Consider the following 13,566-nt stretch of genomic DNA (forward strand, 5'->3'; position numbering starts at 1 on the left):
AAAAAAAAAAAAAAAAATTTATCTACCTGGGAGGCCAAGGCAGGGAGATACTATGAGGTCCAGATCAGCCTGGATTGGGCTACAGAGTAAGACCTTGTCTCAATCCTGTCCTCTCTCTGACCCCCAAAAAAGAGAAGATCAAATCTTGGGTTTAGAATTCTATTAACTACTAAGAGAATATTTTAGGTAATAGAATAAAAACAAAGGGGGTGGGGTGGGTTTTAACACTATAATTCTAACATGAATGAGGAAAGAAAAAGAAACGGAAAAAAGGGGGGGGAATGGACCAAGGAAAAGGATCAGAACTAGGGAGCATTAATCAACATTTTGTTCTGACACATTCCCTCTGGTCTGAGGAACCACACTTGTACTCACTCTGTAGCCCTGCTATGGATCCCTGAACACGGCATGGTACTCTCCGAGCTAGAGATGAGCATAAGTACTACGTACCATTAGATTGCCATGCGTCTCCCAGGTCGGTGCTTCCATTCGGTACAGCTCTTCAAATTGCTGTCTGTATTTTACAACTAGTTCCTTCTCCAGTTTGTCAACACAGTCTGCATATTCAGCCTTAAACCCCAGAATGCGTAACACACATGTAGAATAAAAGGTAAACATTCAGGTGAATACAAGTGATATGAAATTATTTAAACCTGAAGAACAAGGGTAGAGAGAACAAAGCAAACCGAGCAAGCTTACCCTATAGGGATGCCGTTCATCCTGGAAATAAGTCAGAAGATGTAAGACACAACGAAGAATGCAGGTTCTTTCTTCATAATAATAATCTGCAATCTAGGGGGCAAAACCCACAAAGTTTCAAAATCAGTATCTCACTCTTGCAAAGAGACTTAAGTTTACAACTCCTGACAACCAGATCCTCCAAAAATGTGCAAGGAGGGAAGAAAGATGGCTCCGTGGGCAAAGGTCCCGATCACAAATAAGAAAGATGGCTCCGTGGGCGAAGGTCCCGATCACAAACCGACTGCACCCACATGGTGGAAGAGGAGAGCCAAGTCTCACAAGTGGTCCTCTGGCCTCTGAATGCTTGCTATGAAGGCATACACAATAAATACTTTAAAATTCCTTTCATTCTATTTGTATTGTGTGCACATATTATATATCGTATATGTACAGGTGCCTACCAACGTCAGAGGAAAGAGGAGGGCAATGAATGTTCTAGAGCTGGAACTATAGGCATTTGTGAGTTGCCCTATGAGTTCAAGGAACCCATCTTGGGTCCTCTGAAAAAGCAGCAAGTGTTCTTAACCACTGAGCCACCTTCAGGTCCTAAAAAAACATTTAAAAACCTAAACAGAAAAATCTAATGAATATCAGCAATCACAAAAATGTAAATAATTAACTAAGCAATACCCCTCCATGGCACGATTTCTCATACTGCCAGACCCTCACATCATGACACAGAGATATATTAGTTATGAATGCTCAGCCTTTCTTATGCTTGTCCCATTAGCTCTTATAACTTAATTTAACCTTTTTCTCTTCATCTACATTTTGCCTTGAAGCTTTTTATCTTTTTCTTTCTCTATGTCTTACTTTCTTACTTCTTCCAGGCTGACTAACACTGGGCAACTTCCTCTCCTCCCTCATTCTCTTTTCTCTCTACAGCCTAGATTCTTCCTCCTACTTATTCTCCCTGCCCACCAGCCCTGCCTATCCTTCTACTGCTTAGCCACTAGCTTTTCAGTTTTATATTAGACCAATCAGGTGCCTTAGGCAAGCAAGGCAAAGAGCAGCACATCTTCTTTAGATAACTAAACAAATGCAGCATTAAAAAATGTGACACAGCTTTCCATAGTTAAAGTAATATTCTGCAACATAAACAAATATAACACATCATTAGATAGTTAAAGTAATATTCTACAACACCCCTCCACTGGGAGAAAAATAAGTCGTAAGTCAAGAAATAAGTCATGGGGCTGGAGAGATGGCTCAGTGGTTAAGAGCATTGCCTGCTCTTCCAAAGGTCCTGAGTTCAATTCCCAGCAACCACATGGTGGCTCACAGCCATCTGTAATGAGGTCTGGTGCCCTCTTCTGGCCTTCAGGCATACAGACAGAATATTGTATACATAATAAATAAATAAATATTAAAAAAAAAAAAGAAATAAGTCATGAAGGTGGATGTGTTGGCACATGCCTTTACTATCCAGTACTGAGGAGACAGAAGTAGGTGAATCTAATTAAGTTCTATGCCAGCCTGGCCTACATAGTGAATTCCAGGCAAACCAGGAATACACAGTAAGACTAAGACCCTGCCTGAAAAAAAAAGAAAGAAAAAAGAAAAAGAACGGATCTAGGATCTGTCACACAACTGTCTACCAAAGAATGAAACAGCAATTACTGCTTACCTTCAGGGTTAAGGCCTGGCTCTGTCTCTCATCTTGCAGAACAGTCTGAAGGAAAACAGAACAGTCAAGAGGCTGTCTTACAGCCAGAATTCAACTGGCAAAGAAAAAGATGCAGCACACCCTTCATGACGACCCACCTATTTCATTTCTGTAAACATTTCTACCTTATGTTTAAGTCAAGTCTAACCTAACAGATGCTCAAATCCTTTCCCTCTTCTCTGGTCTGTCTCTTTCTACATAAAATTAAAGCTTAGCAGCCTGGGTGCTCTCTTGGATCTCTCATTTATATTCAATTCTTTGCCATTTCAAGCACTGCAAGAATGAAGATAGGTGTTGGTTTAAACACAGATTGGGCTCTTTTTCCAGCCTTTAATAAAAGCCTTGCCTTGGGACTGGAGAGACAGCTCAGTGGTTAAGAGCACTAGCTGCTCTTCCAGAGGACCTGGTTCAATTCCCAGCATGCACATGGCGGCTCACAATTGTCTGTAGTTCAGTTCCAGAGGCTCAAACACTCTCACATAGACATGAAGGCAGGCAAAACACCATACACATAAAATAAAAATAAATCATTACAAGTCTTGCCTCAGCTGGGTGGTGGTGGAACACACCTTTAATCCCAGCGCTCAGGAGGCAGAGGCAGGCAGATCTCTGTGAGTTCCAGGCCAGTCTAGTATAAAGAGGGAGTTCCAGAACTGTTTCACATAAAAACCCTTTCTTGAAAAAATGATAGATAGATAGACAGATAGTTTGGCCTACCACCTGTGTATCTCATAATCTCTTCTGGAAAGGGCCAGGGCCCAAACTCTCCAAGAAGACAGGTGGATGGGAGCTAGGCAGAACCACAAACCTTTAGTGAGTCCCGAGTCCCCCTGTAGTCCTCCTGAAGGTAACACTGCAGTAACTGTACACTCTGCTCTTCATCAAGACCCTAAAGCACAGAAGTCTTAAGTCAGCAATGGCTACTGAAGCTTAGAATTTTTACTAACATCATTAATAATGAAGACACAGGCACCGACACATAGCATACACTGACCCCGTACTAAAGTACACTCACCAAGAACTTGCTGACTCGTAGGCCCAGTTCCTTCAGTGGTGATGCTACGTCTTTATTAGCTTTCACCTTTTCAGCTGAACTTGAACTATGAGAAAAGCAGTAAGTTAGGTCCTCATTCACAATGACCCCCAAGGGTATAAAATAAAAATACTTAGTGGCCTTCTTTTTCCTTTAGTGTCTATAAAACACACACATTCACATCTAGATTGTATAACACAGAGCTAGCTTTGCCTATGTAACAAAATCATGTAAGCCCATTATAAACTGGTCACAATGTTATTTGTTATTTGTAGCTCTATTAAGTTACATTAATTTTTTTAATTAAACATGTTGGAGGCAGGATATGTGGAGGACAGAAGTTGATATCAGATATCCTCCGCTTCTTCAAACTCTTCAGTAAAGTGACCAAGGTAACATCACGTGCTCTATGGGTTTGGCACGTACACTCTGAAATGATGTAATAAGAATGGTATTTCGGGCTGGAGAGATGGCTCAGAGGTTAAGAGCACTAGCTGCACTTCCAAAGGTCCTGAGTTCAGTTCCCAGAAACCACATGATGGCTCACAACCATCTGTAATGAGATCTGGTGCTGTCTTCTGCAGGCATACATGCAGAAAATTGTATACATAATAAATAAATCTAAGCCGGGCGGTGGTGGCGCACGCCTTTAATCCCAGCACTCGGGAGGCAGAGGCAGGCGGTTCTCTGTGAGTTCGAGACCAGCCTGGTCTACAAGAGCTAGTTCCAGGACAGGCTCCAAAGCCACAGAGAAACCCTGTCTCGAAAAACCAAAAAAATAAATAAATCAATCAATCAATCAATCAATCAATCAATCAATCTAAAAAGAACAATGAATGGTATTTCTTTGTTTTAATATTTATTTATTTATTTATTATGTATACACTATTCTGTCTGCGTGTATGCCTGTAGGCCAGAAGAGGGCATCAGACCTCATTACAGATGGTTGTGAGCCACCATGTGGTTTCTGGGAACTGAACTCAGAACCTTTAGGAAGAACAGGCAATGCTCTTAACCACTGAGCCATCTCTCCAGTCCCCCAAAGAATGGCATTTCACCTCTGAAAAACCCTCAAGTCCATAACGAGAAGAACATCATACAAGTGCAACTGGAGGGCATTGTATAAAATACTCCTAGTCTTCTCAAAACTGCTCAAAGTCCTGAAACCCAGAAAAAACTGAGACACAGTCACAGTTGAGCCCAAAGGAGACAAGTAAATGCCACACATCGCCCTGGATTGGATTACAGAACAAGGAGTGGACATTTGGGTGGAAGATGTAGACCACTGGTAGAGTACATGGGAAAAGCTCTTCAGTTCAATACCAGAATGCAAATAAAAAAATTCAGTAAATTCTAGAGTTTACTTTTTTTAAAAAATAAAAGGTTTAGCTGGGTGTGGTGGTGTATGCCTTTAATCCCAGCACTTGTGAGGCAAAATCAAGCAGATACATTTAAGTTCAAGGGCAGTCTTATCTATATAATGAGTTCAGGACAGCCATAATAGTGAGACCCTGTATCCAAAAAAAAAAAAAAAAAATTTTTTTAATAGATTTCAAACCCCATGTTATTGTATAAAGTCATTTCTGTCTCTTCTTTCAATTTTTTTCCTTTATTTTGCTTTATTTATATGTCTGGGTGTTTTGCCTGCATGTGTATCTGTTGCCACCTAAGGCCAGAAGAGGGCATTAGATCCCCTGAAACTGGGAGCTTGCTAATACTGGGGCATAATGCTCTATGGGTGAATATATCATTTTCCCCAGGGGACAGTGGGTAAGACAAGCAGTAAAAAGGGTCACGTTGAAGAGAGCAGTGGTGGTGCACGTCTTTAGTCCCAGCACTCAGGAGGCAGAGACAGGCAAAGCTCCTGAGTCTGAGGCCAGCCTGGTCTACATACAGAGTGAGTCCCAGGACAGCCAGGACTACACAGAGAAATGCTGTCTTGAATGAAAAAGAAGAAAGAAAAGGACAACATGATTACTGTGAAGGAAATTACCCTTTCCTTCAACAGACAGGAAAAATGTGCTGACTCATCTACTCATATCCAAACAGCATTCTCGCACATTCACTAGCAATTTAAAAGCACACAGGGCAGTTTCATTTATGTGCAGTCCTTGGGAAATGGCATCACCAGAAACACAGAACAGACATACCTGGGAGGTTTGTAGTAAGAAAGCCCTTCTAATAATCGCTGCCAATATTTATTCAGTTCTGCCTCAATCTGATTCTGCAAAAGAACAAGGTAATTACACAAATGCAACCTAAATCAGATTTAAAGTCACACTACACATTGTGTTTTCCTTTGTGTCTCTTGGAAATGTTTCCACCACAGCTTAAAGCAGCAGTTCCCAAACTATAGTTCACGATCCCTTTGGGGTTCAAACAACCCTTTCATAGGGGTTGCCTAAGACCACTGGAAAACATAACTATTTACAATACGATTCATAACAGTAGCAAAACTAGTTATAATGTAGCAACAAAAATAATTTTATGATTGGGGGTCACCATAACATGAAGAACTGTGCTAAAGGGTAGCAGCATTAGAAAGGTTGAGAATCACTGATTTAAAGTATTGTAAATACAGAAATCTGTAATTTTTCTTTTTTACTAATACTGTAGCATCATTTATGGAAATCTTTATAAAGGGGCTTTCTAATGATTGCATATTTTACTAAATAACAGATCATATTTGTCATTCTTTTAAAAAGACACTCAACAAGTCTTTTTTCCTCCTCTTTAATAAAATCACTTCTTGGAACTGGAGAGTTGGCTCAGCAGTTAGAAGCATTGGCTGCTCTTCCAGAGAATCTGGGTTCAATTCCCAGCACCCACATGGCAGCTCACAGTTGTTTGTAACTCCAGTTTCAGGGAATCTGATACCCTCATACAGACATACATGAAGGCAAAACACCAATGCACATAAAAATAAAGCATTCTACAAATCAAGTTTCAGGACAGCTAGGGTTGTTACACAAAGAAATCATGCATCAAAATAAATGAACAAACAACAAATAAGTAAAATCACTTTCTTGTAATGAACTTACAAATAAAAATACCATTCAACTATATTAAAGTAGCCACTCAAGGGGCAGGAGAGATAGCTATAAGAACTTACTACTGTTGCAGAAGACTAAGGTTAGATGCCAATACCCACGTGGCAACCAACAACTGTCTGTAACGCCAGTTCCAAGGTATCAAACACCATCTCCTGACCTCCTTGGAACTAGACATGCATGTTATATAAATACATATATGCAAGCAAAACACGCACATAAAATAAAGTACATCCTTTTTTAAAGGTAGCCACTCAAACATCTGCCCAATTCTAATTATTTGGTTTTTGGTTTTTTGAGACAGTCTTACTATGTAGTCTAAGCTGGTCCTAATTTGAGACCATCCCCTCAGCCCCTGGTGGGCTGGAGTAAGCAGAGTATGCATAATGCCCAGATATATAGTAGAATGCTGTCTATACCAGAGTACTCGGAGCACAAAACATTTTCTAAGATGGCCTTCTCTAAGGATTCATTATAGAAGCAGAATTATCAGATGAAGGCATAATGTAAGATCCTAAGATCAAAATATTCCTCAAAGGGTGAGAAGCTGAAGGACCACCATGAATGGCTACCTGTCGCTGATCATATATTGAAAACATTTTAGAATTCAGCCTCTAGGGGCTGGAGAGATGGCTCAGCGGTTAAGAGCACTGACTGCTCTTCCAGAGGACCCGAGTTCAATTCCCAGCACCCACATGGCAGCTCACAACTGTCTGAAAATGCAGTTCCATGAGATCTGACACCTTCACAGCAATGCACATAAAATAAAGTTAAATAAATCATTAAAAAAAATTTAAAAAAAAAAGAATTCAGCCTCTATGATTTGGAAGCTAACGGCAAACAGAGAAGAGAGAGCAAGAGACTGGAGGCCTGAGCCGTAGACTCTGCAGCTCTCTGGAGGCACCCCCACCAACAGCATGGGCCATTTTACAGAAGAGCAACTGATGTGGTACAAGCAGAGGCAGACTTAGAAAATTTCAGTAGCTACAGAAAAAGACAACTCTCCATTTTGGGTTTTTCTGTTTTTCTTTTTTGTAATAAACGCTATAAAAAAAAAAAAAAAAACACCCTAAAAATCCCTCAAGTCACTCACCAGTTCTCTAAGAGCTGACCTTCCAAGTAGAATTGTCCAGAGTTCTCTACTGCTCCTGAAAAATGAGAAAGCACAGACAATTTTGTTCTTTTAAGGAAAAAAAAAAGTTAAAGGAATCTGATATTCAGTCAAACAGTGGTGGCACATGTCTTTAATCCCAGCACTCAGGCGGCAGAGTTCCAAGACAGCCAAGACTATATAAAGAAACCCTGTCTCGGGGAAAAAAAAAAAAGAAATTTGATATGCAAAGTAAACTTAAAATGTAAGAACAAAGGATTTTAAAATTAATATTATCTGAAATTATTAATAGGCTTTTTGAGACAAGGTCTCATATTTCAAATTTCAAATCACAGACAGTATATAAAAATGAGTTCCAGGATAGTCTCTAAAAATGAGTTCCAGGATAGTCTCCAAAGCTAGGGAAACTTTGTCTCAAAAAAAAAAAAAAAAAAATTCCCAAACTAAAACAAAACACAAAGTATTAGAGCCATGTATGCCGAAGCTCTCATTCAGGATTGTCCCATCAAAGAGGCTTAAACACGTCCAAAAAATTATAAATCTTTCCTAACAGTTAATGCGTCTAAGGAATCCATAGCTGCCATACCAGCACACTGAAATCACTATAATCTTTCTCTGATAACAGGATAACATTCACAATTCAAAAGTAATCAGGAGATTAGATCCAGTTATTGGAACAAATGTTTCTCTTTATGCTGATAACAAACCAGCCTCAAATAATAAGACAAAGACAAGGTCACTGCAGAAATTTAGTGATGTTTTCAAAGTTATTGTGCCTTTCGTCACAGCATAGTTATCTTCGGCTCACTTACTTGACAAGCCTGAATTAGCAATGTGAAAAGTCAGGGCTTTCTTTAAAACTGGCAATTGCTGTATGTCTAGCATGCATGAGTGTTGTAGGGTATTTGTACTCTATGTGAAGATGTATTTTCTGTGATTAGTGCAATAAAAAGCTGAATAGCCAATAGCTAGGTAGGAGTTATAGGCCGGGTTTATGGGCAGAGAGAACTCTGGGAAGAAGAAGAGAAGCCAGGAGCCACAGAGAGGAGACAGTAGGTACGAGATAGAAGAGCGGTCCATATGATAGAATGTAGATTAATATAAATGGGTTGAGTTATAAGAGCTAGTTGAGATAAGTCTAAGCTAAAGGCCGAGCTTTCCTAATTAATATGTTTCTGTGTCATTATTTGGAAGCTGGCTAGCAGGAAAAAGACATGCTACACATGAGGCTGTGGGTTCAGTGTTTCTCTGAAAATTCTAAATCTCGGTGGCAGTAATTGTAGCTCAATGAATGGAGTACTTGTCCAGCAATCACAAACCCTTGACTCTATCCATCCCCAGGACCACATAACCAGACCAGGGGCACCATGCCTGTGATCCTAGCACTGGAGGCAGAGAGATCAAGGAGATCTAGGACATTCTCAGCCTCACAAGTTCAAGGACAGCCTGGTACAATAACCCTGTAATAGATAAAAAGAGGAGCTGGAGAGATGGTTAAGAGTATTTACAGCTCTTCCAGAGGGCCTGAGATGGTTTACCCCCATGTCAAGCAGCCCACAACTGCCTATAACTCTAAATTTGGGAGATTCGACCTTGTCTTCTGGCTTCCATGGATACCCATCACATGATGACATACATAGGCATACACATATACATGTTAATTTTTTTTTTTTTTTGGTGGGGGCAGTTCAAGTAAAGAATTCTCTGTGTATCCCTGGTTATCCTGGAACTTGCTCTGCAAACCAGGCTGACTTCGAACTCAGAGATCCACTTGCCTCTGCCTCCCAAGTGCTGGAATTAAAGACATGCACCACCACTGCCCAACTTAAGAATTTTTTTAAAATAAATAATAAATAAAATTCTCAGGCTAAGCACAATAGCAAATGTGTATAATTCCAACACTCAGCAAGCTGAGACAAGTTCAAGTCTGGCCTAGGCTACAAACTGAAACTCTACTGACGAGACAGAAGAGGGAAGGGAACAGAAATAAAAATTCTCAGTGAGATATATTGTTCTGCTTGATACTATAGAGATATAAAAATATATTGTATATTCTAAGTATTTATAATTTCTGTTAATTATTCCTTAAGTAAAGTTAAATAAAAAATAAGTTAAAAAACAGGAAAAGAAAAACAGAACAAAAGATTCTCAATTATAAAAACCATATTATAGGGGCTGGAGAGATGGCTCAGTGGTTAAGAGCATTGCCTGCTCTTCCAAAGGTCCTGAGTTCAATTCCCAGCAACCACATGGTGGCTCACAACCATCTGTAATGAGGTCTAGTGCCCTCTTCTAACCTACAGATATACACACAGACAGAATATTGTATACATAATAAATAAATAAATAAATAAATAAATAAAGTAAGTAAGTAAGTAAGTTGACTGGCCAATAGCTAGGCAGGAGAGTATAGATGAGACTTCCAGGCAGCTAGAGAACTCTGAGAGGAAAAACGTGAGGTCACCAGATGCAGAAGAAAGATGGATGGGCAGTATGAAGGTAAGGTAACAAGCCTTGTGGAAAAATACAGATTAAAAATACTGGTTAATTTAAGTTATAAGGGGCTGGAGAGATGGCTCAATGGTTAAGAGCACTGTCTGCTCTTCCAGAGGTCCTGAGTTCAATTCCCAGCAACCACATGGTGGCTCCAAACCATCTGTAAAGAGATCTGGTGCCCTCCTCTGGTGTGTGGGTATAAATGGAGGCAGAAAGTTGTATGTATAATAAATAAATCTTTAAAAAAAAAATTAAGTTATAAGAACTACTTAGGGACAAGCCTAAGCTAAAACTGAGCTTTTATAATTAATTACTTGAGAGTTGGCAGCCCCGATGAGAAAGTACTACAATATTTGGCATCCAATGTGTGGTGTGTCCACACAGACTGGAAGTCATGCCAGTTGGAGCTGCCACATTTTCTGCCTGGGCTTGCAGCCTCTCCAATGGCTCCTATGGCTGCTGCTTGCAAAGATTCCAAAATGTGGGCTCAGCAACTTCCCAGAGCTGGATGGTAAACACGGCTCCCACCAGTACCCACCAACCTGAGGCTAGGCACCCACGGATCCAGAACTGCACACGGGAGAGCCTAACTACCGCCAACAATTTAAGATTTGTCTCACACAGGCACTTAGTAAAGCCAGGTCCAGATCAGAAAACCTCTAAAAAGGTACACAGTATGCTTTAAAAGATGCTTAGGTGCCGAAGAAAGCAAAGAAAATGAGTATTAACAGCCATAGAAAAAAATAGTTTAAAAACAATAAAGTCTCAGGCTGAGGAGATGGCTCAGTAGTTGGAAGCACTGGTTGCTCTTCCGGAGGACCCAGGTTCAAACTCCAGCACCCACATAGCGGCTCATAGCTGTCTTTTGCTCAGGTTTCATCTGGCATCCTCACACAGACATATTACATACAGGCAAACACCAACGTGCATAAAATAAAAAAAATAATTAAAAAAATAAAGGCTTTAATATAAAAAAAAATTTGAAAGGCACATAAAGATGGGAAATACTTAGGGTGCCTGGATCCAGTATGGTGCTTCATTGATTTTCAATTTTTTAAATGATAATGAAAAAAACAATATCTGCTGAGAGACAACTGAATTATGGAAGGGATTGCTGAATTAAACCAGCCTATATACTTTAGGGATGTCTTAACTTTAAAATGGAAGTCAAAAAATGTGTTGCTTTAGGAGAGGTTATGCCTTTGTTTCCATAGGAAATGAAAACCTATGGATTCTTCAAAATTAATACAGATCACATTTGACAGGGGGAGACCTCCTGAGGATCTTGGCTACAGACATGAGGGAGGAAGACAGTAAAGACAGGTGATGTGCATGCTGATCCCTCCCCATGGGAATGGCTCTGAGACTGGATGAGACATGATAAATGTTGTTGGTCAAAGTCCTCATGATTGACTATATTACAGTTTGGAGATGCAGTCCAAACAGACTTAAAGCATTGACAGATGCCTTTTACCTACTCAAATAGAACAGAACATCATCTTTAGCTGACTTGTGCACACCACACACCCCACATTTGTGTTAATGCAGATATTGTCACCTTTAAAAGTTTGTGTGTTTTCAGAAAATAAGAACCAGAGACAATAAAAGTCAAGTAGCCCAGGTGATCCAGCCTCTAAAAATGCCTCTGCTACAATTTCTTCAAAATTCTGCATCCAGGACAACTTCAAAGCGGCTGGCTGGGATGGTCCAGCCTCACAGACTTCTCCAGCCAGGACTGCAGGTGAGCTCTCCACTGCCCCATCACACAGAGACTAAACAAAAAATAACACAGCTAGCTCTCCCAGGACATGATCATTATTTCAATTTTCTCAGGGTCCCCTAAAGATGCTGTCATTCCCAGACAACAGGAAGCAGTCTAGAGAACACGACACCTGCATTCTCAAGAGGGGTGGCTTTTGGTCATTTGTTGGATTATGGATGCTTGTCATTGTTTAAGGGACTTAGTTACAAGTTGTTATTGGTAATGGTGGGGGGGGGAGGGGGAGCTAAACAAAGGAAATTAGGTACAGGATCTCCTATAAGAAAAAGGGAACTGCTGGGTGGTGGCGCACGCCTTTAATCCCAGCACTCAGGAGGCAGAGGCAGGCGGATCTCTGGGAGTTCAAGGCCAGCCTGGTCTACAAGAGCTATTGAAGAATCTTTGTTGAATGTACACACTGCTCTTGTCTGTCAATGATGAAGATATAGATTAGTCTGAAACTTGATGTTGCTGACAAGCCTGGAAAGCACTGTAGGAGGCAAGTTCCCCCAGGTACAACATGCCCTCCAGGTTGAAACCTTCCAGGATGGCAGGATGGGAGGGGAGGCTCAGAAGGCACAAGAGGAAAACAAACACCACCAGGGGTCACTTAACAGTGACCCTACCCATCAGTATAAAGGTGAGTAAACAGCTGCTGGGGTGGAGACCCTGACCAGCCACACTGCTCTAAGAAGAACTGTCATCTGCCTGCAAGGCCTAGTAAAGCTGCAGAGAGCTCCTGGGCTGCAGCTTTTCAGTTGTCACCCATGATGGGTGGACTTTCTGGTGATACAGCTGCTTTAATTTTTTGTGTTTTTGGTTTGACACAAGGTTTCTCTGTGTAGCCCTGGCTGTCCTGGAATTTCCTCTGTAGACCAGGCTGGCCTTGAACTCTAATATCTGCCTCCTCTGCCTCCTAAGTGCTTGGATTTAAGATGTGCACCACTACCGTCTGGCTTTTCAGATGATTTTGCATTATCCCTATTCCTTGTAAGTAATTCCTCACCCACACTCCTGCTAAGTAATGTCAATAAAAACTCATTTATTCACCAAATTGGACTTTGGTGCAATCATCACTTTGGTCTGCTGTGGTTCCCTTCCCAGGGTGAGTAGAGATGTATGTGGAGCCTCTTCCCAGGAAGTCTGTCACAGAACATCACATTACACAATCTGCAAGAAGGAAGTACTATAGGGAAGATAGCTAACAATGATGGACTCTGAAGGAGAACGCACACACAGAGTCAGAGAAGGCACAGACACTGGCCCAGGAAGGAAGACTATCTCCCACTGGCAAGTGAAGGAATGTGCAGACACACCGGAGGAGGCTGGTACTGGCACATCCAAACTAAGGGATCAGGAAACGAATAGCTTCTACCTATATCCTACAGAGGAGAAACTAGTCACTGAAATCAAGTATCTAGCTTCAAAGATAAGATTTTTAAAAACAGCCAGGATGTGGTGCTCACCTTTAATCCCAGCAGTTGGGACGCAAAGACAGGAGGATCTCTGAGTTCAAGGCCAGTCTGGTCTACAGATCCAGTTCCAGGACAACCTCCAAATCCAAAGCTAGAGAAAAACCCTGTCTGGGGGCAGGGGGGATTTAAAAATGTACTGACTAAGCCGGGCGGTGGTGGTGCACGCCTTTAATTCCAGCACTCCGGAGGCAGAGGCAGGCGGATCTCTGTGAGTTCGAGACCAGCCTGGTCTACA

At 41.1% G+C, this 13,566-nt stretch overlaps 1 protein-coding gene across 1 annotated transcript in view; it reads right to left on the reverse strand.

Annotated features, from left to right (window-relative positions):
* Nup188 (nucleoporin 188) overlaps positions 1 to 13,566 on the reverse strand; it is a 55,629-nt gene that overhangs the window by 36,714 nt on the left and 5,349 nt on the right. The window contains exons 2-8 of the mRNA XM_005346137.2: positions 7,584 to 7,638; positions 5,591 to 5,664; positions 3,423 to 3,507; positions 3,216 to 3,296; positions 2,369 to 2,413; positions 700 to 792; positions 451 to 570 (exon numbers count right to left, since the gene is read on the reverse strand). Of these exons, the coding sequence (XP_005346194.1) occupies positions 451 to 570; positions 700 to 792; positions 2,369 to 2,413; positions 3,216 to 3,296; positions 3,423 to 3,507; positions 5,591 to 5,664; positions 7,584 to 7,638 (553 nt within the window). The remainder of the gene's footprint in view (positions 1 to 450; positions 571 to 699; positions 793 to 2,368; positions 2,414 to 3,215; positions 3,297 to 3,422; positions 3,508 to 5,590; positions 5,665 to 7,583; positions 7,639 to 13,566) is intronic.

The sequence above is a fragment of the Microtus ochrogaster genome, chromosome 4 (assembly GCF_000317375.1).
Source record: "Microtus ochrogaster isolate Prairie Vole_2 chromosome 4, MicOch1.0, whole genome shotgun sequence".
NCBI classification, from domain to species: Eukaryota; Metazoa; Chordata; class Mammalia; order Rodentia; family Cricetidae; genus Microtus; species Microtus ochrogaster.